Source organism: Anomaloglossus baeobatrachus, chromosome 3 (assembly GCF_048569485.1).
Source record: "Anomaloglossus baeobatrachus isolate aAnoBae1 chromosome 3, aAnoBae1.hap1, whole genome shotgun sequence".
NCBI classification, from domain to species: Eukaryota; Metazoa; Chordata; class Amphibia; order Anura; family Aromobatidae; genus Anomaloglossus; species Anomaloglossus baeobatrachus.
The window spans coordinates 382,807,337-382,835,300 of record NC_134355.1 but is presented as its reverse complement, the minus strand read 5'-3'; the positions used below and the strand labels follow the sequence as shown (position 1 = coordinate 382,835,300).

Below are 27,964 nucleotides of genomic sequence, written 5' to 3'. Positions count from 1 at the left end.
TGAGAACGTGGCTGCTCAAATATTTGGGCATCTGTACATACGATCTCCTCATGACCCACTTCAACATGAGCTGGCGAGAGGCCAGAATGTGCGAATTGAAACGTGAACAGCTCTTCCGAGTGTCCAAGTGTGGGATCATTAATGTCCGAGGACGTGTACTCAGCCTTGTGGTAGGAAGGAGGATCAGGTTCTGAAATGTGCGGTGCAGTATCACGGCTACTGACACTTGACCGTGTGGAAGACAGAGTGTTTGTGGTGGTGCCAATCTGACTGGAAGCATTATCCGCTATCCAACTAACAACCTGTTGACACTGGTCTTGGTTCAAGAGCGGTGTACTGCTGCGGTCCCCAAGAATTTGGGACAGGACGTGCAAGCGACTAGATGTGGCCCTTTGTTGTGGCGAAATTAGAGCTTGCCCACGACCTCGGCCTCTGCCTGCACCACCATCACGTCCACTTCCTTGTTCCTTGCCAACGCCCTTGCGCATTTTTCAATGCTGTGCTGACGTGTATTCACTAGACTTGTGCGTTATATCGAAGTTTGTGCAAATCGTGCACCTGTACGCTGCCACCGACAGGCACACACGTGCGGTTTTTAAATGCAAGCACGGACGCACTAAGAACCTAACAGGTTTTTAGGAGCAAAAATTACTGAGAAGTCTGACACTATCAGCCACTGCTGACTGACGTGTATTATACACTACACTTGTGCGTTATATAATAGTTTGTGAAAAACGCACACAAGTGCACCTATACGCTGGCACCAACAGGCACACACGTGCGGTTTTTAAATGTAAGCACGGACGCACTAAGAACCTAACAGGTTTTAGGAGCAAAAATTACTGAGAAGTCTGACACTATCAGCCACTGCTGACTGACGTGTATTATACACTACACTTGTGCGTTATATAATAGTTTGTGAAAAACGCACACAAGTGCACCTGTACGCTGCCACCGACAGGCACACACGTGCGGTTTTTAAATGCAAGCACGGACGCACTAAGAACCTAACAGGTTTTTAGGAGCAAAAATTACTGAGAAGTCTGACACTATCAGCCACTGCTGACTGACGTGTATTATACACTACACTTGTGCGTTATATAATAGTTTGTGAAAAACGCACACAAGTGCACCTGTTCGCTGCCACCGACAGGCACACACGTGCGGTTTTTAAATGCAAGCACGAACGCACTAAGAACCTAACAGGTTTTTAGGAGCGACAATTACTGAGAAGTCTGACACTATCTGGACTGTTTTAGACTGTGTACACCAGCCCCAGATATGATGAAGGCTGGTATACGGTCACCACTAGGAATGGCTATATACCCTGCCTGCCTGCCTGCCTGCCTGTATACTGCTACAATAGTCCTGACAAGGACTCTTCTGGTCACTAGCCTGTATTCCGACCTGGCTATACCCTGCCTGTATTTAGCAACAATAGTCCTGAGAAGGACTCTGCTACTGTACTCCGACCTGGCTATACCCTGCCTGCCTGTATACAACTAGAATAGTCCTGAGAAGGACTTCTGGTCACACTGTTTGCAGCCCTGCTACGGAAATAGCTATAAAGGGCCGCAAACCTTTCCCTGAAGCAGCAACACTCTCCCTGCACTGACTGTCTGGATGGCTGTGAGCAGAGCACAGCGCGCCCGCCGGTATCAAGGCTCGGTCACGCTGTGCGGGCCGGCCAATCACTGCAATTCCACAACTAACAGGGCTGTGGCATTGCAGTGGTCTGCCAGCCAATCCCTGCATGAGGGCTGGCTCTCAAAAGAGCGCCAACATGCAGGGATGAAGACCACGAGTACAGCACGAGTATCGCGAGATTACTCGGTCCCCGCCGAGTAGCCCGAGTACAGTGATACTCGTGCGAGTACCGAGTAGTAACAAGCATGCTCGCTCATCACTATTGCACATCTCTACTTTTAGCTGTGTCAACTAGTAAGAAGAGGACAAGAAAAAAAAAAAACAATGCAAAACTAAGTAGATGTATCCTGTTATACAGTGCTGGCCAAAAGTATTTGCACCCCTGCAATTCTGTCAGATAATACTCAGTTTCTTCTTGAAAATGATTGCAATCACAAGTTCTTTGGTATTATTATCTTCATTTAATTTGTCTTCAATGAAAAAAAAAAAAAAATGTCATAACGCCAAATTGGATATAATTCCACACCAAACATAAAAAAGGGGGTGGACAAAAATATTGATACTGTTTCAAAAATCATGTGATGCTTCTCTAATTTGTGTAATTAACAGCACCTGTAACTTACCTGTGGCACCTAACAGGTGTTGGCAATAACTAAATCCCACTTGCAGCCAGTTGACATTGATTAAAGTTGACTCAACCTCTGTCCTGTGTCCTTGTGTGTACCACATTGAGCATGGAGAAAAGAAAGAAGACCAAAGAACTGTCTGAGGACTTGAGAATCCAAATTGTGAGGAAGCATGGGCAATCTCAAGGCTACAAGTCCATCACCTGAAAGTTCCTGTGTCTACGGTAAGCAGTGTCATCAAGAAGTTTAAAGCCCATGGCACTGTGGCTAACCTCCCTAGATGTGGAAGGAAAAGAGAAATTGACGAGAGATTTCAACGCAATATTGTGTGCATGGTGAATAAAGAACCTTGATTAACATCCAAACAAGTTCAAGCTGCCCTGCAGTCCGAGGGGACAGCAGTGTCAACCCGTACTATCCGTCAGCATCTGAATGAAAAGGGACTTTATGGTAGGATACCCAGGAAGACACCACTTCTTACCCCGAGACATAAAAAAGCCAGGATGGAGTTTGCCAAAACTTACCTGAGAAAGCCTAAAATCTTTTGGAAGAATGTTCTCTGGTCAGCTGAGACAAAAGTAGAGCTTTTTGGGAAAAGCCATCAACATAGAGTTTACAGGAAAAAAAAGATGCATTCAAAGAAAATAACATGGTCCCTACAGTCAAACATGGCTGAGGTTCCCTGATGTTTTGGGGTTGCTTTGCTGCCTGTGGCACTGGACTGCTTGACCGTGTGCATGGCATTATGAAGTCTGAAGACTACCAACAAATTTTGCAGCATAATGTAGGGCCCAGTGTGAAAAAGCTGGGTCTTCCTCAGAGGTCATGGATCTTCCAGCAGGACAATGGTCCAAAACACACTTCAAGAAGCAGTAGAAAATGGTTTGATAGAAAGCACTGGAGACTACTAAAGTGGCCAGCAATGAGTCCAGACCTGAATCCCATAGAACACCTGTGGAGAGATCTCAAAATGGCAGTTTGGAGAAGGTACCCTTCAAATCTCAGGGACCTGGAGCAGTTTGCCAAAGAATAATGGTCTAAAATTCCAGCAGAGCATTGCAAGAAACTCATTGATGGTTATCGGAAGTGGTTGTTCGCAGTTATTTTGGCTAAACATTGTGCAACCAAGTATTAGGCTAAGGGTGCCAATACTTTTGTCTGGCCCATTTTTGGAGTTTTGTGTGAAATGATCAATGATTTGATTTTTGTTTCATTCTCTTTTGTGTTTTTTCATTGCAGGCAAAATAAATGAAGATAATAATACCAAAGAATTTGTGATTGCAATCATTTTCAAGAAGAAACTGAGTATTATCTGACAGAATTGCAGGGGTGCCAATACTTTAGGCCAGCACTGTAGGTCAAGAAAATGAGGTGACATACTGTAGAGAAGCTATAACCACTAGTTACTGATATGTCTTGTTATCTCTATTGGTAAGAGGGAAAAAAATCACATCCATAAGAATTTTCTACTTGTTGGAATTCAGGTGAGATAAAAAAATAACTCTGTGGTTTATGGCTACTGGGGACATTTGGATTTAAGGTAGAAATGTCCTTTAGGAGCAAAAAGCCCTGAAAATCTTATTGAAATCTTTATTTACCTAGATTTTATTTGTTTAAAGGGAACCTGTCATGTGCAATATGGACTCAGAACCACAAGCAGTGGTGCTGTAACGGGGTGCCAGGGGCGCCTCGGGGATTGTAGTCGTGGCCCCTTTTTCTATCAGGCTTACCCCCGGCTCCGCCGTCACTTTTGGGACAGGAGATGCCTTGGTGGGGCAGAGTGTGGTGGTGCAGATGACGCCGTCAGAGGTACAAACACTTGGTAGACGTGGATCAATTGAACCAGCAGGCACGTTTATTGTACACTTCTTCATGACAGAGGCAATAATCAGATGATGTCACAACTTTCGGCTGGGGGAAAACCTTTTCTGGATGTCTCCTCTAGTGGGGATGTGCCCGGCTACTCTACTTCACCTGGCTCCCACTCCGGCTAACACAGACTGGACCCACACCAACACTGCTTCACCCTTGAGGACACTTCTTCTCTGCTTTTCCTTCGCTTTCCTGTCCACCCAGCTCCCACACTCTGCCCCTTCTGCTTCTTCTCTCCCGTCCCGGACTCAACTGCCTCCGACTCAAACTTTTTTTTTGCACAACCCTTTTTCTCCCTCCCCTTTCTGCTGCCGGCTCCTCCTTTCCTCTACCCTGTTCCTATGGGGACAGCCGTCCCACCCGGCCACTAGGGGGAACCCACTAAAACAGTAAAACATTTTATTAAATAACATCAGCATTAACAACTTTCAGGGGGAAACTCTGCTTCCATGTAAGGGGTCTGCCCACCCCTTACATTCCTCCCCTCTTTCTGCCTAAGCCTCCCGGCAAGGCACGACCCTGAAAAACACACGTTAGCAGCAAAATCATTTTTATAAAACTCTAAACATGTTCACATCAAGGCACACTCAAGGGGCGCACAAGTTCGGCGCCCGGAGTCCCTCCCGGGAGCTCCCGGTCTTAGTAGATAGTGTGCCCGGAGGCTTTCACAGCACTCCCCGTCTTTGTAGACGGTGTGCCCGGAGGCTTCACAGCACTCCCGGTCTTTGCAGGTAGGAGTACAAACAGTAAAGTCTCCGTTAACAACACAGAGGGAGCCCTGGGCTCAGTCCAGCATCAGGCTCCTTCCGGGCTCGGTAGCTAAAACATGGTTCCAAACTGTGAAACTTTTCCGGCTCTTGAACAATGCCGGTCTTCAACATGAACATGTCCATTACCTCCGGTCATTACGGGTCACTCGGGGTGGTAAGCGCGCTGCCATTCGGCCCGCTGAGCCCTCACATAATCGGAAAGGGACTGACTTGGCAAGCGGCGCAGCCTCCGGAATGGTTCGTAGTTAACGGGTGGTTCTGGTGCCTCTGCCTCCGGTTTTGCCTCCTCAACCCCCGACGGGGGTGACGGGGTCGCTGAACGGGACGGCTGTGGACTGCCCACGATGATCACCGGGTGTGTGACCAGGCTCTGGTGAATTGCCAACACCGCCGTTGTCCCCTTCTCTGGGTCAGCACTTGGTCCTGTCATGATTTCTGGCGATACCGCCAGCGTGTTTTTCGGCCGGGAAGTCTCAGCCAGCACCGGTCTCTGATGAGTACGTCTCCGGTATTGGCACTCTTCCCATTCGATTTCCTGCTTCCACTGTGCAGCCTCTTGTGTAGTGGGCATCCGGGTCACTCCTACTGCAAATAGGCCCCGGCATCCCACTTCTCTCCGGAACTTCACCTTTTCTCCCGGGTACAGCGTATGAAGGCGTTGTGGTAAGCCCTCAGTGTCCAGGTTAACCCGGTTATAGAAAAAATGGTCTCCGGTCTCTTCATCCTCAATGAATCCATAGCCCTCCTTCTGGTTAAATTTGACTACGGTGCCAACGGTGCACTCCCGTTCAAACTCGTCGCTAAGGGGACCGGCCATCATTTCGCGGGCCACGGTCTCGGCCAGTAACCTCTCCTGCACCGGATCGGGTTCAGGCGATGGGGACCTTCGCTGAGTCAGGGGCGTCGGCTTCACCGGCTCCCAAAAGAATCCCCACTCGTCCTCTTCTAGCTCCCGGGCGTGTTGCTCTTCTGGGGCAGGAACTGCTGAGTGGGTTGGAGCTCCCAGGACTTTGTTTCTCGGATGTAACTGCGCCTGGTAGGTGGCCCGGACTTCAGTCGAGGTCTCACCGGTCGTGGCGTCCCAGGTAGTGACCCATGTTACTTTTGTGGGTCGCTCCGGTCCTTCTGGCACAGCCGGTAGAGCAAGGGTAAGTCCTTCCGCGGCCGCAGTCTGCTTCGGGCGTCCTCTGCCCAGGCTGGTTGCCACCAGCGCGCCCACTGCAGCATGCTGTTTTCTCGGAGTCTCCATTTTGCTCGGAGTCAGTCTCTGCGTTAGCGTTTCTTGTAATGGCGCGGGGACAGTGGAGATACTGGAGAAGGTGGAGGCGGGCCTTCTTTTCCCGCTCTCGGGTACACTCCACCCCCAGTCTCGCACATTAAGTCGACCCGGCCAAGGCGGTTCTTCTTTTTTTCTGTAACGCCGCCCACTTCACATATCTTCATCAGCATCCTGGGGCCAGCACCTCCCCTCTTTAAGCGGTGCACTCCGCACTTCTTTTTCTTCACCGGCCAGCCCCAGGCTTTTCTTTTGGCGCCAATTCTTCGCGCGCCCACTGTGTTCGTGAAGACGGCGGCAATCTTGCCGCAATCTTGTGCCCGGTCCAACGCCTTAGGCACCACTTGTTCTTCTTCCCACCATGGGATCGGGACCCTTCGCCAATAATCCGGATCCTGCCGACTACGCCACATGTAACGGGGTGCCAGGGGCGCCTCGGGGATTGTAGTCGTGGCCCCTTTTTCTATCAGGCTTACCCCCGGCTCCGCCGTCACTTTTGGGACAGGAGATGTCTTGGTGGGGCAGAGTGTGGTGGTGCAGATGACGCCGTCAGAGGTACAAACACTTGGTAGACGTGGATCAATTGAACCAGCAGGCACGTTTATTGTACACTTCTTCATGACAGAGGCAATAATCAGATGATGTCACAACTTTCGGCTGGGGGAAAACCTTTTCTGGATGTCTCCTCTAGTGGGGATGTGCCCGGCTACTCCACTTCACCTGGCTCCCACTCCGGCTAACACAGACTGGACCCACACCAATACTGCTTCACCCTTGAAGACACTTCTCTGCTTTTCCTTCGCTTTCCTGTCCACCCAGCTCCCACACTCTGCCCCTTCTGCTTCTTCTCTCCCGTCCCGGACTCAACTGCCTCCGACTCAAACTTTTTTTTTGCACAACCCTTTTTCTCCCTCCCCTTTCTGCTGCCGGCTCCTCCTTTCCTCTACCCTGTTCCTATGGGGACAGCCGTCCCACCTGGCCACTAGGGGGAACCCACTAAAACAGTAAAACATTTTATTAAATAACATCAGCATTAACAACTTTCAGGGGGAAACTCTGCTTCCATGTAAGGGGTCTGCCCACCCCTTACAGTGCATATTTCTAATGCCTGCCCAACTGTTCCAGCGTGCAGCAGCATAGATAAAGAGATCTTTAGAAAGAAGTATTTCTAAAGAACCTTTATAATATGCTAATGAGACCAGAGACTAGTTGCAAGGGTGTTACTTCCCTTGGCTTGTCGGCCCCCTTAGCATGTAAGCACGCTCCTGTGGTGGCAAAAGAGGTGAGAACAACCATGCCTCTGACACTGCGCATTCATTAGCATGCGTGGGCATGCTAGCATGCTAAGGGGGCTGACTAGCCAAGGGAACTAACACCCTTGTGACTAGACCCTGGCCTTATTAGCATATGATAAAAAGAGCTTTACAAATACTAAAGATCTCTTTATCTATGCTACTAAATACAGGGATGGTTAGGCAGGGATCAATATGCAGCAATATGTGTGACGCTCTGGACTAGTCAGGTCGTCCCAGGTAGTCCCATGCACACACACACACCCTCCCCTTAGAAAGGTGACAGCAGCCAACCTTCAAACCTTTGTCACCACCCTCCGGGTTTGATGTCCACACCAGGGGGGCAGAGCCAGGAGGTTGGCTCCGTCCACCGAGGAGTTCACAGGCCCGGAGGCGGGAAAACAGTTAGAGAGTGGAGTTTGGTCTTGACAGTGAGTGAGGAGAGTCAAGTTCAAGGGCAGACCTGTGCTCAGGCCTGCCAAAGACTACACCAGGTGTCTGGGTTGGAGCCCAGGCACCTTTGGCAAAGAGGCAGACAGTGGTGGCCGCCTGCAGGAGCAGGGATTACAGCCGGTGGAATCGTAGGGACCGGGGACGGGCGGTGGCCCGCCGGTACCGAACCGGGGAACCGATTGGAAACCGGAGCACCAAGAGGGGTACTCAGACCCAGTACGAGGCCCAGAAACAACTAGGCTAAGTTAAATCTACTGATTGAGGACTGGACTTTAGGACCTTTCCCACACAAGACCCGACTGAAGACAACAGCCCAACCATTAGGGTAAAGCCACCGCCAAGGTATAGAGACCTAAGGGGCCAGCGTCTGCAGTCAAACAGGGCTCTCCCGACACACAGCAAGCCGGGGAGCCGACTACCGTTGCTTAGGCATAGGAGTCATAACGTTTACACTAAAGAGGTGCAGGAGAAAGGCTGAAACCACCAACCTGTTAAGGGGAAGCTGCAGCCGGCTGCGGGCACCAATTTATCATCTCATTTGGTTTACCAGAGACTCCAGCGTGTTGTATCATAGTGAGTACACAGTGCCTTCAGGTCGCGCACCGCGCCACACCGCACCAGCATCCCCTCGCCTCAGCACCTCCCTCGGCCCCCCGGGACCATCATCCCCCTACCCACGGAGGGGGTCAACACCAAGCTGCACAACACCATCCCCGGGAGCCTAGTCAACGGCAGCGGTGGTGTCCATCTATTCACCACAACCCATGGGTGGCGTCACGAACTTAAAATCCCTGCAAACCACCGCAGCTCCAGCCATGGACCTCCCCACCGAAGTCCCTACATGTAGCGCCAACCCCATTTCAGAGCGACGTGACCCCCGGGTCCGTGGAAGAGCTTCCAGCCACCCACCGATGAGCACGGATCCGAGCGGCTCGGCAGCCAGCCGAGCCCCAGGGCGGTACACATCTGCACCCAGAACTGCTCGTGGTTCTGGGTTGTATATTGCCCCTTTAAGTTTTACTACTACAAAAGAGTAGAAGACTCTTTTACAAAGATCAGCCTACTTATTTTGAACACGAACAATGAAAGGTGGTGTCACAGTTCCGCTGTGCAGAGCATTTTGCATTTGGAATGCTTTTGTCATGGCTCCGCTGTGCGGAGCATTTTGCATTTGAAAATGTTCTGCTATGTGTCTTCTGCACTTGCTAACAGGTTGTCTTTCAGCTCTAGGGTCCACGCTGGTTTTGGGAGTTGCCTTCACAGATGCGTTTCGTCCCTGGTGATTGCTCTGTTTCTTTACTGGGCTTGCTCTGTCTAAACTTCACCTGTCATACTTCCTGTTTGCTCAGGAGCATATACAAGGGTGTGTCCAGCTCACCTCTTTGTTTTAGGAGACCAACCATATCACCATGCAGGGATCCATTTGGAGTCAGCCCGCTCCCTTAGTATCCACGATTCAAAGAAGTCGATCCAGCACGGTGCATTTGATTAAAAATAAAAGTCCTTTATTGAAAAACCATTAAAAAGTCCATTATGCCATGCTAGGAGGACGCGTTTCGGACGGGTTGTCCTTACTCAGTCTCAGCACATCTCACAATGAGTCCAGACTAAAAACATATGGCACAGGACATGATGTCAGTAATCAGTACAAAATTTACATATGCAGGAAATAAAAAAAAAAAAAAAATCCAATTCATTCATTATTACATGTGCAACCAAAAAACAAGGAAACATACAAATAAATTCTCAATAGAAATACATTAGGTCATTTCTTATATTTAGTCCCATAGGAACCCTCGTTTCCATTTCAAAAATCCATTTTATCTCTTTATATTGTAACATTCTTTTTATATCACCTCCTCTCCTAGGTAGCAAAACTTTTTCAATGCCACTCACCTGCAAACTACCTAGATCACCACCGTGGACACTGAGAAAATGCTGGGAGGCTCCTGAGGGACTCCTGGTTGATTTATTTAAGACATCGTACACATGTTCCGATATTCTTTTTCTCAGTGTCCTAGTGGTGTGACCTATGTATTGCAGTCGACATTTGGTGCAAGAAATTACATACACAACATTTGTAGAACTACAATTTATCATTGTTCTGATGTCAAACTGTTTACTATTGGTATATGAGACATTCTTTGTATTTATAGCATATTTACACAAACCGCAGGTTTTTCCACCACATTTATATGAGCCGTTTACTGACAGCCAGTTCGACTTATCCGTTTTTTTTGTTTTATTATTATGATCACTGGGGGACAACGTTGCACCCAGTGTAACATTTTTCTTTGAAACAAATTTAACACCTCCCTCCAATATGTGATTCAGAGTTTCATCCGCTGTCAGAACCGGTAAGAATTTTCTCACAATGTGTATTATGTCATAATAATTCTTACTAAATTTAGTAGAGAAAACTGGTTGCACATTGTGAGAATTTTCCCTCCTACTCTGCTTTAAGTATTGCTCTCTAGTTTTGGAGTATACTTTTATTTTGGATTTTTCAAGGTTTTTTTTAGGAGTAACCCCTAGCAACAAATCTCCTGTCTATTTCCTTATATTCCTGCTCTAAATCCGACATTTTTGTACAGCAACGTTTGGCCCTTACATATTCCCCAGTGGGGATGTTTTCCACTACAAACCTAGGGTGACAGCTAGTCGCATGCAGGATAGAATTTCCTGCTGAGGGTTTACAGAATAATTTACAGTCAACAGTCCCATTTTTTTCATTACCCATCAAAATCATATCCAAAAAATGAATTTCCACTGGATTGCTCTGATGTGTAAACCCTAGATTATAAGGATTGTTGTTAATGAATGAAATAAAATTTTCCATTTTTTTATCTCCATTTTTCCATACAATCAATATATCGTCAATAAATCTGAGGAAAATTAATATATTCGGGCTGAAAGGATTTTTTAGATTAAAAATAAATTCCTCCTCCCACCAACAGACTGTTGACTGTAAATTATTCCGTAAACCCTCAGCAGGAAATTCTATCCTGCATGCGACTAGCTGTCACCCTAGGTTTGTAGTGGAAAACATCCCCACTGGGGAATATGTAAGGGCCAAACGTTGCTGTACAAAAATGTCGGATTTAGAGCAGGAATATAAGGAAATAGACAGGAGATTTGTTGCTAGGGGTTACTCCCAAAAAAACCTTGAAAAATCCAAAATGAAAGTGTACTCCAAAACTAGAGAGCAATACTTAAAGCAGAGTAGGAGGGAAAATTCTCACAATGTGCAACCAGTTTTCTCTACTAAATTTAGTAAGAATTATTATGACATAATACACATTGTGAGAAAATTCTTACCGGTTCTGACAGCGGATGAAACTCTGAATCACATATTGGAGGGAGGTGTTAAATTTGTTTCAAAGAAAAATGTTACACTGGGTGCAATGTTGTCCCCCAGTGATCATAATAATAAAACCAAAAAAACTGATAAGTTGAACTGGCTGTCAGTAAACGGCTCATATAAATGTGGTGGAAAAACCTGCGGTTTGTGTAAATATGCTATAAATACAAAGAATGTCTCATCATATACCAATAGTAAACAGTTTGACATCAGAACAATGATAAATTGTAGTTCTACAAATGTTGTGTATGTAATTTCTTGCACCAAATTTCGACTGCAATACATAGGTCACACCACTAGGACACTGAGAAAAAGAATATCGGAACATGTGTACGATGTCTTAAATAAATCAACCAGGAGTCCCTCAGGAGCCTCCCAGCATTTTCTCAGTGTCCACGGTGGTGATCTAGGTAGTTTGCAGGTGAGTGGCATTGAAAAAGTTTTGCTACCTAGGAGAGGAGGTGATATAAAAAGAATGTTACAATATAAAGAGATAAAATGGATTTTGGAAATGGAAACGAGGGTTCCTATGGGCTAAATATAAGAAATGACCTAATGTATTTCTATTGAGAATTTATTTGTATGTTTCCTTGTTTGGTTGCACATATAATAATGAATGAATTGGATTTTTTTTTCCTGCATATGTAAATTTTGTACTGATTGCTGACATCATGTCCTGTGCCATATGTTTTTATTCTGGACTCATTGTGAGATGTGCTGAGACTGAGTAAGGACAACCCGTCCGAAACGCATCCTCCTAGCATGGCATAATGGACTTTTTAATGGTTTTTCAATAAAGGACTTTTATTTTTAATCAAATGCACCGTGCTGGATCGACTTCTTTGATTCCTGTTTGCTCAGTATGCTCTTGGCTTCTATCTAGTGTAAGTGTTCTGATCTTGTCTTTTGACCTCGAACCTCTTCATGACCACGTCTCTGTGTGCTCTCTAAATCTTATGCGTTACCTCCCGGCTTCTGACATCAGACCTCTTCCTGACCACGTCTCTGTCTGTTTCCTGAACCTTATTTGTTACCTTCTAGCTTAATTTGATTATTGCTGGTTTTTAAGTCTTCACCATTACACAGTGCATACTTGTTACTAAATTTGTACTTCAAGTAGATAGTAAATAATAATATCCCCCATAACATAATTACAGGGCAAATTCTCACAACGTAAAGACACACCTGCTTGATAAGGAGAATGGTAGGAACCCAGTAATCAACTTTTCCATACATGTCAGTAAAGAATAACAGAGAAACGTACACACAGCATTCTAAGAAAAAGCCCCAGACTCATTATTTCATAAGAATATAATTATTTACAAAATAAACCAGAATCCGGAGAGCTGACAGGTCCTTTTTAATGCACAATGTAGTGTCCTCACATCGCTATTTGGCAATAGTCTTACTGATTCTTAGCAGCCAAGCGATAAATAAGAAATGAACATGTTTCTGTACAAGTGAGATATCAATTTGAATCCCAACCAGCAGAAAACAAGGTAAAATGTGTATTTCCAAAGAAAACAGGGCCTGCTGTGCGAAGCCACATGAAACCAAGGTAATTGCATGTGCATGCTTGCTAATCCAGAGAGACGTTCCAAGGGTTATTAACTGTGGAGATGTTGCACTAAGTCAGAAAATAACTAAGAAATAACTGACATGTACAGTTTCTGAGCATTGCCTATTACACTGTCAACACTGATGAGTACAACTTGGGGATTGTGCCTTGTTCCCACTGGAGATTTATTTTCTACTTTTTTTTCTATTTTAGTTAAACCAAAAACAGCCTATGAATCTCAAAAGAGAAAGAAGTAAACTTTAAAAAAATATTTTGCCATTTTCAAGGAATTAGGAAATTTGCTGAGAAATCAAACCTGATAGTGTAAACAAAAAATAAATCTTTTGTAACATTTATTTAATAAAAAAAAAATCTTAAAAAAAATGTTTATTTTTTTTCAGTTAGTTTAAATGTTTGTTTTATTCAGGGGTTTACCTGTTATTCATTTGAACAATATTTTTTGGAATATATACACATTTCTGCATGTAAACTATGTAAGACATCTGCTGGGGAACCTGTAACGTATGCTGTAGGAGGCATTCTTACAGATAAATTGGATATGTAATGATGACTTTTTGGAGATGACATTAGGTGGGAATATTTATTTATATAAAGGCTCAAGCTGCAGCCCTCCCCCTTTGTTTATACTACGATCAGTATTGATTACAGAATTCAAGGGGTTAATTAACCAAGATGAGACTTTTACTGTATGAACACGACTTTCAAGCACATTCACTCTCTAGTGGGTTATTACACAGACATAATCACCTGCTCCATTCTCAAGGCTCTACTGACATCTCGAATTAAGTCTCAGCAGAATGTATGGCCAGCAAAACGTCACCTCATTGTCAATGGCTCTATATATGTAATGAATTGCACTAATAGCATGTATATTCTAATACAAATATTTGAAATGATAAATCAATGTGCATTCATTTACAATAATTAAAATAATAATAAATGAAAACAACCAATAGGGCAGAAATAAGTTTGAAAATAGGAAAGGAACAAGTGTGACATTGGGATAGGGATAAGTCTGGCAATAAAACAGGAATAAGTGTGATATTGGGGTAGGGATAAGTGTGACAGTAGGACAGGAATACGTTTCACAATAGGACAGTGATAAGTGTGACAATAGGAAAGGGATAAGTAAGACAATAGGACAGGGATAAGTGTGACAATGGGATAGGGATAAGTGTGACAGTAGGACAGGAATACGTTTCACAATAGGACAGTGATAAGTGTGACAATAGGACAGGGATAAGTATGACAATAGGACAGGGATAAGTGTGACAATAGGACAGGGATAAGTATGACAATAGGACAGGGATAAGTGTGACAATGGGATAGAGATAAGTGTGACAGTAGGACAGGAATACGTTTCACAATAGGACAGTGATAAGTGTGACAATAGGACAGGGATAAGTATGACAATAGGACAGGGATAAGTATGACAATGGGATAGGGATAAGTGTGACAATGGGATAGGGATAAGTGTGACAATGGGATAGGGATAGGGATAAGAAAGACAGTACTAAAGGAATAAGTGTGACAATAGGAAATAGGAAAGGAATAAGTGTGACAATGGGATAGGGATAAGTCTTACAGTAGGAGAGGAAGAAGTTTGACAATAGGACAGGGATAAGTGTGACAATAGGACAGGAATAAGCGTAACAATGCGATAGGGATAAGTGTGACAATAGAACAGGAATAAGGGCGACAATAGGAAAGGAATGTGTGACAATGGGATAGGGATAAGTGTGACAATAAAACCGGAATAAGTGTGACAATGGGGTAGGGATAAGCGTGACAATAGAATAGGAATAAGTGTGACAATGTGATAGGGATAAATGTGACAATAGAACAGGAATAAGTATGACAATAGGACAGAAAAAAGTTTGACCATAGGACAGAGATAACTGTTACAATAGGATAAGGATAAGTATGACAATAGAACAGGAATAAGTGTGACAATAGGATAGGGATAAGTGTGACAATGGGATAGGGATGTGTGACAATGGGATAGGGATAAGTGTGACAATGGGATAGGGATAAGTGTGACAATGGGATAGGGATAAGTGTGACAGTAGGACAAGAATACGTTTGACAATAAGACAGGGATAAGTGTGACAATAGAAAAGGAATAAGTGTGACAATAGAATAGGAATAAGTGTGACAGTAGGAAAGGAACAAAGGTGATAATAGGGCATAATTAAGTGTGACAATAGGAGAGGAATATGTCTGACAATAAAACTGGAATACGTTTGACAATAGGACAGAGTTAAGTGTGATAATGGAATAGGGATAAGCATGAAAATGGGACAGGAATATGTGTGAAAATAGGACAGAGATAAGTGTGACAATGGGATAGGAATCAGTGTGACAATAGAACAGGAATAAGTGTGACAATAGGACAGGGATAAGTTTGACAATAGGACAGGAATAAAGGCCACTTCACACATAACGAGATCGTACAACGAGATCGTTACTACGTCACAGTTTCTGTGACGCAAGAACGACTTCAATTGCGATCTCGTCATGTTTGACACGTACCAACGATTCACCCCCTGCTGCGAAATCGCTGATCGATGCCGAACAGCTTGGGCCATTTTTGGCTCGTTGGAGTCCTGCTGGGCTGCATGAATCTGTATGTTTGACACCCTATTTACGATTTCGTTGACGACCTAGATGAGATGCACGAAGGCGTGTTGTTGCGTCCCCGTTTCCACGCCCCTTCTGCGCCCATTGGTTGGCGCTGAGAACAATAGTGTTTAGTTACGTCGCCATTTCCGCGCCCCCTCTCTGCAACGATTGGTTAGCAATGAGAACACTATTGCGCTCTGATTGGGTATCACTTCATGCTTTGTTCCCTTTTGAGTCTTCTAGGAGCAAACCGGTGACTACACCCAGATTCATTCGTGCTTTGTTCCCGCTTGCTTGGTTTTCGGATCAAAGCTGCATCTTCCCTCATTCATTCCCGAGCGTGTCGCTGTATTACAGATTCATTCGTGCTTTGTTCCCGCTTGCTTGGTTTTCGGATCAAAGCCGCATCTGCAGCCGCATCTGCACTTGTATATCCCTCATTCGTTCCCGAGCGTGTCGCTGGGAGGATCGAAACTGCGATTATTAATAGATAGCATAGACGGCTGCATTTTCTGGACGTGGTAAGTCATTTTCGTAAAGTCTATGTTACTTGTTCCATGTTTTTGTTATAGTATGGAAAGTATTTGTGTTTATAGATAGTAATTATTTTTGCGGATCATCAAAGTGGTTGGTTGTTATCTGTACACATATGTCCTTTTGTGCGTCCATCGTCCTTTTATGTGTCCTTATGTAGTATTGCTGGTTATTTTGTCTCTCTGATACAGCCGCCATTTTGTTTCTCTGACACAGTTACAGCCGCCATTTTGTTTCTCTGACACAGTTACAGCCGCCATTTTGTTTCTCTGACACAGTTACAGCCGCCATTTGTTTCTCTGACACAGTTAGAAGTGGTGCACTTCTATGGGGGCGGCCATTTTAGTGTCTCTTTTACACCCCCCAAAAAATGTGATTGGTTTATAGCAACTTTTCTCATCTTTACATGTTTTTTTGCAGTGTGGACAACATGAACGACATGCAGCGTGTTGTGCTGGGTGCTGCATTGATGTTTGAGGCCGGTCGGCTACGTGAAGTGGAACAGAGGCGTTCCAAACGAAAGCGCCGCATGTGGACCAGAGAGTGGCTGCAGAAGAGGTACAAATACTCCCACATGCAACTGCTAAGAGAGCTGCAGGAAAATAATCCTCAGGATTTCCGCAATTTTCTGCGGATGTCAGAAGAATCATTTAGCCTTTTACTCGAAAGAGTTACGCCAATTATTCAGCGCAAGAATACAGCGATGCGTGCTGCCATCCCGGCAGATGAAAGATTGGCAGTCACGCTGCGTTTCCTGGCCACCGGACGCTCCCTGCAAGACTTACATTTTTCTTCTGCAATTTCAAGGTCCCTGCTCAGCATTCTTATTCCGGAGACATGTAGAGCAATTTTCCACAGTCTGCGTAACTACATTGAGTTCCCCAAAACTGTGGAGGAATGGCAGAAGATTGCCACCGATTTTGAACACCTTTGGCAGTTCCCAAACTGTGGTGGTGCTTTGGACGGGAAACATGTGCGGATCACTCAACCACTGAACAGCGGCTCCTATTTTTATAACTATAAGGGCTATTTCAGCATCATCCTAATGGCCCTTGTGAATGCCAATTACGAATTTATTGCTGTTGATGTTGGCATGAATGGCCGGGTTTCTGACGGTGGGGTTTTAGAACACACAGGCTTTGGTGAACGTTTGCAAAATGGTGAACTGCATTTGCCCCCCAACTCTGACACTACCGCAAACCTTAACTTTGTATTTGTGGGCGATGAAGCCTTCCCACTTCATCCCAATCTCATGAAACCATTCCCACAGAAAAGTCTAACGGCGGAAAGACAAAGGTTCAATTATAGATTATCAAGGGCACGCAGGGTTGTGGAAAATGCCTTTGGGATAATGGCAAATCGCTTCCGCGTTTTCCACACACCAATTAACCTGAGTCTACCATCAATAGACGCAGTTGTTTTGGCCTGTTGCGCCCTTCACAACTTTCTTCGACGGCGAGATGCTATTACGTACTGTCCAACAGGCTTTGTAGACTCTGATGACTTAAATGGCGAAGTGGTGCTTGGCGAATGGCATTCTGAAGATCCCGCAATCGCAGGACTTCAACCATTGGCGCCCGGCAGAAATACCGATGATGCGAAGGCCTGTCGAGAAAAGTACTGCCAATATTTTAATGGTCCTGGTGCAATTACGTGGCAGCATTAGATAAACTTGTATTGAGCACATTTATTATGCTGAGTTTTATTTTCTTGTATTGATTGGTTTTAGAAACTTCCCTTCTTAATTTTAAAAAATATATGGTTACTTGTATTATGTTCATCACATTTATACTAATTTTAAAATATATGGTTACTTGTATTGTTATGTTCATCACATTTATAATAAAATGTCATTTTTGCAAAATGATTACTTTAATAAACAGTTGTTTTAACTTTCCACAAGATTTGTTTGTCATTCATTCACTATTAAGGGCTACTGTGGGGAGCAGTACCACCATTGCTGCCGTTACATCACCCCCGGAGGCCCCAAATTATGAATATGAAGCCTTATATATTTTCATTTGGGGTTTTTAAACGGGGACGTTTGTGCGTCCCCGAAACCTTCAAACGACATCTCTTTTTCGATTTCTTATAATTGTATGTGCGCTCGCAGTGTGTGATACCACGACCCCTTGACACAGCATTTGCGTCATGGCGCGATCTCATTTCTGCAGCAAAGATCATTCTGATTTGTTAAAAGTGCGTCGCACTTTCACCTTCAAACATAGCATTGTAATATTTCACAAATCAACAATCCCGCCATGGCCGACGGCGGCCATTGGCTGGAGCAGGATCAACAACGTCCACCCCAATCTGATTGGAGCTAGCGTTCACGTGACGCTATCGGTCGAATCAGATGTGAAGAGGCGTTACCGCGGGTGACGCAACTGCGTTTGCTACGTAGACACACCAGCGAACAATGGCGGCACGCAGGAGGGCAACAGCTTGGGGAGAGGCGGAGGTCCGGTACCTAATTAGAGAAGTGGATGCTCGCGATTATGATTGCCGTGAGGCGCAAGAGCATCCACTTCTCCATAAGAAAGCGGTATTGCGCAGGATCCAACGTGGGTTGAGGAGGAGATTTCATTTGGAGCGCACCTGCGCCCAGATCCGAAAAAAATTAGCGGATCTGCGGTACCGCTCCAGTGCCCGGATCTCTGCCATACAAGCAGAGTTACAAAACCAAGGTAGGCGCAGATGAGTGTGCCTTGGCAACGTATAATGGTGTTCTTAAATATATATCTATTTATTTTTATATATATATATATATATATATATATATATATATATATATATATATATATATATATATATATATATATATATATATATATATATATATCTCTCTATCTATCTATCTATCTATATATATATATATGTATATATATATATTTATTCTAAAAATAAATATATAAATATATAATACATATATAAATATATATATATATATATATCATATATATATAAGTCTATACATATATTTTTAAATTAAATATATATATAATTCATATTAATTATATATAAATATAAATATAAGAAAATATACATATATAATAAGTAATAAATATATTGATTTAAATGTATATATTTAGGATATATATATCCTTTTACTTAATTAAAATTATATATATATAATCTATTTTATAGATCGATAGATTATATATATATATATAAAACATATAAAATATATATATATATATATATATATATATATATATATATATAGATATATAGATACAATTCGAAAAATATATTTAGATATATATAATAATAAAAAAAAATATACATAATATATATCTATATATAATTATAAAAATATATATTAATTATATATATATATAATTATAAAAATATATAATATATTAATTATATATATATATAATTATAAAAATAAATATATACAGATAATATTTAAATAATAAATATATATATATTTTAATGTATATATATTTATTATATATATATATATATATATATATATATATATATATATATTTCCCATGAACTGACAACCCTCTATCAGCACACAGTTTTCATATGTTCTGATATACCTCTTGTCCTTGGCACCCAGCTTCGCCATGCTTGGCAAAACATCATTCCCTCACCACCCAGCTTTTCCCATATCAGAGAGAGCATGGCAAAGCCGGGTGCTGTGGGTAGTGGGTCTTTTTCCCTCAGCACAAAAAAATTCCATCTCCTGCTTGTATTTTTGTACCCCCTCATATCTAGTTCTCCAAATACAATATTGGCCCCCACATAGCCTTCCATATAGTATAAAGGGTTCCACATAACCCTTCAGATATTAGAATGCATCCCATAGTCCTCCATGAACTGTAATGAATTTCCTAGAGTTCTCCATGAAGTTTCATTCACCCCAGAGTTCTCCATATATTATACTGCACCACATATTCCACAATGTGTTCAAATTCACCCCCATAGTCCTTGTATAAGGTAGGCTACGTAGTCCGCCATATATTTCAATGTACCCCCCACAGTCCTATATGTATCATAACGCAACCACATTAAACTTTATATTTTCTTAAGAACCCCCAGAGGAGCAAGGGGCCGCAGAGGAGGGAGAGCATGTGCCCGAGCCCCCGGTGGATCTACAGCCACCAGAGGAGGAGGAGGAGGAGGAGGAGGAGTACCACCCACAGGGGCCACCGGCCGGATCGCCCCCCGGTAATTTTTTAATATAACATTAACGCCATATAAAGTACAAAACAAAAAGCTGTTGAGTACTATAAAGTGTTTTTTGTTATCATAGATGCTAGTCCAGGCTCCATAAGTGAGTCTGTATCGGACGAGGGGGATAACCGTAAGTCATGAATCTCCTACTTTGTAATAATAAGCAGAAATAAAAATTATGATTTATTAATTTTACCATTCCCTCCATAGGCATACCCACTTTGGCCGAAATCATGTCCTCCCAAAGAAGGATTTTGTCGGCCCACAGGAGGCTGATGGCCAGAGTGGAGCGGCATGCGGCGCTGCTGGCCCGTTATGTGGCTGGACAAGGGGAGGGCAGCAGCAACTAACGTTTTTTTTTTTTTGTTATTGTATCCATATTCATGTGTTATAAAAAATTTGAAATTGATATCTGCTGTTTGGTATGTCTCATTGCATAAAGCAAGTTAACAGCTATCACCACTCACAAACTCACCACTCACAAACATCATATTACATGTAGGCATCTGTATAGATGCACCAATCCCATTATCCACGAGGGGGGTGACTAGGCTTTACTGGTTGTTTGCTGTACATGAGTGTGTGGGTTGTGTGGTGGTATGCCAATGAGGGTGGAGTATGGTACAATCTCTGTAACTACCGTGTTTTGCCAGGGCATCACAACCATATGCTGAATTAAGTAACGCAGGCAGCAAGATTGAAACAACATAAATTTATTATTACAATGAAAATATAACAATCAATTGAAATTAATTTCAAATAACAAAACAACAACAATAACAAAATTTAGTGGCCGTCTTCATATTGGTGGACATATTCAGGCCGGGTGGGAGATGACAGTTGGCTTAAAAATGAATCATTTGAATACCTGGGATAATGTGGGGGGGGAAACTGTGGGGGGGGATACTGTGGGGGGGGATACTGTGGGGGGTGGTCAAGCTGCAAGCGTGGTGGATGCATCCTGTTCGGTGTACTTTGCAGGGGCTGGCGAGGAATCCATGTATTAGAATCATGGGACTGGTTCTTCTTGCATATCGTGTCATTGTCATCCAGTTCTCCTCGGCCTGCCTTTCTTAGGACTTCCAACATCAGTCTTTCGGCTTGCTCCCTCTGTGTGGAATCCAATTTGCAGAGTCTGTCCGATGCAAATGCGGCAAAGCTATCGACTGGGGTGCTTTTTGGCTGTGATAGCAGTTGGGTTGCCAAAGAATAAAATTCAGCCGATGTCACAGGGGTGTTGGCCTTCTTTTTGCGTAACTGTCTTCGCCGCATTTCACCAGAGGGTGCAGGTGCCTCATTATCCTCCACAATAGGCTCGCTCGATGTGGTGGGGTTCTCATTCAATTGGGGCCTCACCATATCTGTCTGAGGGTTCTGCGGGAACAGAAAAATAAATGTTAATTAAAAGTCATACATTAATAGTTAGTAAATTTAATTAAAGTGTGACAAAATTGTATTGGAGTGTACTTATCTGAACTGGAAGGGATAACATTTCCAAACTGCACAATAAATCATGGCAACAATAAGTTACTATTTTGTGTTCCTCAATGGCATGTACATAAAAAGTTTGAATACTATGTAACGTGAAGCAAATAAGGTACTTACATCTACAACAGCGGAGGTGTTGTCATCGATCGGGATGTCATCGTTTTCAATGTCTGCTTCCAGGTCTACGTTTCTTTGGTAGGAGCTTTCCATCATTCGTGGTAGCTCCTGGTCCCTTGTGAATTCCAGGAGATTGAAATACCACAAGGGAGAAACATATACCTGGTCAGTGCCGGCCCCTGACTTTTTTGATTTGTCCACCTTATTTGCTTCTTTCTTATATACAGTCCTCAAGCCTTGGATCTTCTTTTTTACTACTTTGACATCCACCGCCTCGCCTCCACTGTGTTTTTTAAAAAGATCCACCAGTTGGGCATAGGCGGCTTGTTTTTTTATTCTGTCTGAATATTCTGTGGATTTGATTCTCCACAAGCAGGGCAGTGATTGATACAAATCCAACAGCTCACGCACAAAGTCTTCTTTGTTATAATAAGCCATCTGAAATAAAGAATGAAAAATTTATATGTAAACATAAAAGAAGTTGCAATAAACCGATCACAATTTTTGGTTATGGTGTGGCAGAGACTAAAATGGCCGCCCCTATGTGTGGCAGAAACACAAAATGGCGGCTGTAGCTGAGAGACAAAAGATGAAAAAAATCCAGCACTCAAAGCATTCAACTGAAATTGTTTTATATTTTATTCATGGATCTGTGTAATTATTAAAGACGTTTCGGTCATCCGACCTTCATCAGTTTACACAGAAAAGGTTCTGTAGACAGTATGTGACATTGACTGCAGACCGGGACGGGCAGCTTTTTCCTCTGGTCCAGCTTTTTCATATATTTCTACAGAACCTTTTATGCGTAAACTGATGAAGGTCGGATGACGGAAACGGCTTTAATAATTACAGAGATCCATGAATAAAATATAAAACAATTTCAGTTAAATGCTTTGAGTGCTGGATTTTTTTCATTTTTTGATCTGGGGTGGGACCCTATCCAAGCACCAGCGACTATAGAAGGAGTGCCACATTTCTATATTTTATTTAATGAGAGACAAAAGAGCCAGCAATGCTAGGATAGGACACATTACAAACAGCACTATGGAGAGACCCCTCTTTAAAAGGCATTATACACGCACAGATAAAAGCCAGCAACTTTAACTCACATAATAACTATTAACATATATCTAACAGCAATCAACTCACATAATAAATATTAACATATATCTTAACAGCAAGAACATTATTCAAAAAAAAGCCCACCCCCCCAACAAGAAAAAAGACCTACCTTTTCAAAGAAGTGTATATCAATGTAGAATCCAAGCGGAATCGCAAATACGATCTCACCGACACTCGACAGCACTGCAAGGATACTCCAGGTGCAACTGCGGCTTCGATCCGAAAAACACACCAACAAAGCGACCGGGTACAATGGACGAAGGAATCAGGGTGGAGACGCAGGTTCTATCTCAAAGCAAAGCGCAAAAGAAGTGACAAAGGGTGGACGCGATCCAAAATTTAACCGCTAGATACGCCCCCTGCATGCCCAATCAGAACGCAGTATTGGCCGCCAATGAAAGCGGAGGGGGGTATGGAAAAGGCGACGCAAATGTGACTCACTGCATAATGGGATTGGAATCGTTAACATAGTAGCTGTGTGACAGGGTCCTTATCAATCAGAGCGGAGGGGGTGGAAAAGGCGACGCCCGCCCGGCCGCCCAATCAGAACGCAGTATTGGCCGCCAAAGAAAGCGGAGGAGGGTATGGAAAAGGCGACGCAAATGCACGCCTACGTGACTCACTGCATAATGGGATTGGAATCGTTAACATAGTAGCTGTGTGACAGGGTCCTTATCAATCAGTGCGGAGGGGGTGGAAAAGGCGACGCCCGCCCGGCCGCCCAATCAGAACGCAGTATTGGCCGCCAAAGAAAGCGGAGGAGGGTATGGAAAAGGCGACGCAAATGCACGCCTACGTGACTCACTGCATAATGGGATTGGAATCGTTAACATAGTAGCTGTGTGACAGGGTCCTTATCAATCAGAGCGGAGGGGGTGGAAAAGGCGACGCCCGCCCGGCCGCCCAATCAGAACGCAGTATTGGCCGCCAATGAAAGCGGAAAAGGCGACACAAATGCACGCCTACGTGACTCACTGCATTTTACTACGCCCCTAATGGGATTGGAATCGTTAACATAGTAGCTGTGTGACAGGGTCCCAACGATTTCAAAGATCGTTATACGGGACGCATGCTCGTTCATAAACTCGTTATGTGTGACACCCAACATGCGATTTCAACAACGACTCATAAACGATCCAGAAAGTGTGACGTAGTAGCGATCTCGTTCACGATCTCGTTATGTGTGACTGGACCTTAAGTGTGACAATAGGACATGAATAAGTGTGACAATGGGATAGGGATAAGTGTGACAATAGAATTGAAATCAGTGTGGCAGTAAGAAAGGAATAATGGGTACTATAGAATAGGAATAAGTTTGACAATAGGTTAGAGATAAATGTGGCAATACAACAGGAAAAAGTGTGACAATAGGACAGAAACATAGTGGTGTGAAAAAGTGCCTCCATCTTGATTTTTTATTCTTTTACATGTTTGTCACACTTATATGTTTCAGATCACCAAACAAGCATATATATTAGACAAAGATAACACAAGTAAACACAAACTGCAGTTTATAAATGAAGGTCTTTATTACTAAAGAGAAAAGAAATCCAAACCTATAGGGCCCTGTAATAAAAAGTGATTGCCCCTCAAACCTAATAACTGATTGGGCCACCCTTAACAGCAACAACTGCAATCAAGTGCTTGTAATAATAATAATAATAATAATAATAATAATATATTTATTCAGTTATATAGCACCATATAACTGAATAAATATATTATTATTATTATTATAAGCACTTGATTGAAGTTGTTGCTGTTAAGGGTGGCCCAACCAGTTATTAGGTCCTATGCACTTTACATGCATCAAAAACACTGTCCCCATTGGGGCTCACAATCTAAATTCTCTTTCAGTATGTCTTTGGAGTGTGAGATGAGACCAGAGTACTTAGACGAAACCCATGCAAACATGGGGTTAACATACAAACTCTATGCAAATGTGGTCATTGGTGGGAGTTGAACCCAGGACCCCAGTGCTACAAGAGCCACCATTCTGCCCTGGCAATAGATAACTGGTAATGAGTCTCTTACAACGCTCTTGAGGAATTTTGGGCCACTCTTCTGTGCAGAATTGTTGTAATTCAGCCACATTGGAGGGTTTCCGATCGTGAACCACAATTTTAAGGTCACGCCACAGATTCTCAATCGGATTAAGGTTAGGACTTTGATTAGGCCAGTCCAAAGTCTTAATTTTGTTTTTCTTAAGCTATTATGAGGTGGGCTTACTGGTGTGTTTTGGATCATTGTCCAGCTGCATAACCCAAGTGCACTTCAACTTTATGTCAAAAACAGATATTCTCTTTTAGGATTTTTGGTAGACAGCAGATTTCATGGTTCCATTTATCACATCTAGTTTTCTAGCAGCCAAACAGCCCCAGACCATCACACTACCACCACCATATTTTACTGTTGGTATGATGTTCCATTTTTGAAATGCTGTGTTACTTCTACACCAGATGTAATGGGACAAATACCTTCCAAAAAGTTCAACTTTTGTCTCATCAGTCCACAGAGTATTCTCTCAAAAGTCTTGGGGATGATCAAGAGGAATTCGCCTTAGAAGCTAACCATACTGGCCCTCTATACAGGGTTCTTAAGAGGGTAACCCACAACCTTGCCTTGAATTAAGTCCATATATGAACCCTACTTAAGGCAGCTGCAATGCATTTCATTAGGACATTCAGACTGTCCCATCACAGAATACATACCTCTGCAGACTGAAGATGTAAATGATAAATGCTTTACCAACCACCTTTGTTTCTCCCCTTCTTTTCTATAATATTTTATGGAAACATCTATATTTTATCTGTAAAATCATATCTTAGTACTTCCTTGCTTTTAAATGTGTAATGTAGATTGGAAGATGCTTCTTATAAACACACTGAATACCTGGCGCATTAGCCAGTTTACATCCAAGGCCTCCAATGTTTTGTGACATCTTTTCACTTGAGTAGATTTTTCCTTCCAAGCTTGCATACCCTTGACAGATCAGTCTGTCAGACACAAAATACAGTCTGTCAGTTTCTATCTTGCTTACAGGTTTGATGAATGTAATAAAACCAATCATTTCTTCAGCATGCTATAGAACCCAGCTTCGCATATGCTCATTTAATTCTGGAGTCATATAAGATTGGTGGGCTATGCATTCCTCATGCAGGTAAATGTGACTGGTCTTATGGCAAGGAGAACATTCTTACAGCTTATTTATTCTGGTTACAGCTGCATAATATTGAATTTTCTCTCTATATACTATATCCAGGAACTTAAAGCGCACCAATCACCAGGATTTTCCTATATAACCTAAAACCAGTGCTATACTGGCACTATCAGGCTGATTCTATACATACCTTTAGTTGTCAGCTAGGATGTATAGGTTTTGAAATCCAAGCAAGTAAAGTTTGTGAAATGTACAGATTTTTGATTGGCAGCAGCTGCAGAGCAAGTAATAGCTGGGGTGTGTATTCATAGTGATTTCCAGCCACTGCCTGTTGTTACTCCCCCTTTTATTCATGCTAATACCATTATAGCATTTTACTAATGGTTGTGACTATATCCCAGTGGCTAGAAGTACCTGGGGAGTGATTGGCTTGGTTACTGGGCATAGTGATGTTTCCTCCTGTCCACTATAATGATGCATAGTGGGGCTTCGCCACCCCCCTCGTACACACTCATGTCTGGGGTCTTACTCCCAGACCCCCGCTTCTATTATAATCAACTCCAGGATCATGTAAACCTGATGGAAATTATCTGCAACCAGCCTTCCATATGCAGTACTTTCTATTGTATTGTGATTATGTACACCTTTTAATGGCTTGATATGGGCCCTGTGTTGGCCGAAACGTTGCATATTTTTTAATTTTTCTTCGGTATATGCCAGGACCTAAAATATATTTTCTGTATAGAGAAGGAGTTTTTGGTACCTTGGATTCTATGACCACGATTGTTTATTCCCATAGAATTTCATCACTGAAATGTGCATCGGGCCTGGAGACATTCTGGTGTGAGAAGGACTCTATGTGTACGTGTCTGCACGTTTACTCCATTAGCTATCAGTTTATTAGCATTTCATTGTTTGCTATATCGCCAACTAAATAGGCTGCCATATTATGTGCTACTTGTCAAATTATTGTACTGACCTTATTGTATTATCTTTATACATTTTTGTCAGCTTACTCTATTTTTATTATATATGACTTAACCCCTTCACCACCCTGCCATTTCACATTATCATTTTTCCCTCCCCTTCTTTCATGACCCATAACTTTTTTATCTGTCCGTCAATAAAGCCATATGAGGGCTTAGGGTTAAGTTAGGGTTCTATTCAACCATGCGTTGGGGTTCTCGTTTATGACAAAGAATATCAGCAGTATCTGAATGACAGCTGTAACTAGTAAGGCTACTCTCACACTTGCGATCAGCGCAATACGCCGCTATGGAGAATAGCACAGTCCATTAACGCACTGCGCTATTCTCCATAGACTTGTATTGATGATGCACTGTAACGCAAGTGTCTGCGTTTCATCCGCTGGACGACGCTGCGTCGTTATTTTGACGCAGCTTCGAGTGGAGGGAACGCTACATGTAGTGTTTTTTGGGTCGTTAAAATAATGCACCTTGACGGATTCCGTTGGAATCCGCCAAGGTGTCTAATGATTGTCTAGGGTGGCGGATTCTGCCGCTATGCGCTAAGCGGCAGGATCCACTGACGGATTCCGTCACGTTCTACTGAGCATGCTCAGCATGTCCAGCAGAATGATCGAAATCGAAATCGTTTAAAATCACTCCTGGTCTCTCTCCCCTCTCACCCCCTCTCTCATACTCACCAATCACGAGCGTGATGCTGCACAGTTGTCACAAAGCTCCGGCGGCTTTTCCTCTTTTGAAAATGCCGGCTGCTCATTATTCCATCTAGTATTCACTGCTTTCCCCGGCGCCTATGATTGGTTGCAGTCAGACCTGCCCCCACGCTGAGTGACAGCTGTCTCACTGCAACAAATCACAGCAGCTGGTGGGC

General features: G+C 43.2%; 2 protein-coding genes across 2 annotated transcripts in view; both read right to left on the bottom strand.

Moving 5' to 3' along the window:
• IMPG1 (interphotoreceptor matrix proteoglycan 1) overlaps positions 1–27,964 on the bottom strand; it is a 601,870-nt gene that overhangs the window by 219,814 nt on the left and 354,092 nt on the right. The window lies entirely within an intron of this gene.
• LOC142296509 (uncharacterized) lies at positions 20,902–23,186 on the bottom strand. The gene is made up of 3 exons (XM_075340182.1): positions 23,057–23,186; positions 21,826–22,263; positions 20,902–21,594 (listed from the first exon to the last, which is right to left on the bottom strand). The coding sequence occupies exons 2-3, from the start codon at positions 22,261–22,263 to the stop codon at positions 21,007–21,009; spliced, it is 1,026 nt and encodes a 341-aa protein (XP_075196297.1). The 5' UTR covers positions 23,057–23,186; the 3' UTR covers positions 20,902–21,006.

Excerpts from the sequence above, each read along its gene's own strand:
- LOC142296509 (XM_075340182.1), bottom strand. The coding sequence starts at position 22,263 with ATGGCTTATTATAACAAAGAAGACTTTGTGCGTGAGCTGTTGGATTTG. Across the intron at positions 21,595-21,825 it reads ACACCTCCGCTGTTGTAGAT|AACCCTCAGACAGATATGGT; the intron begins GTAAGTACCTTA and ends CTGTTCCCGCAG.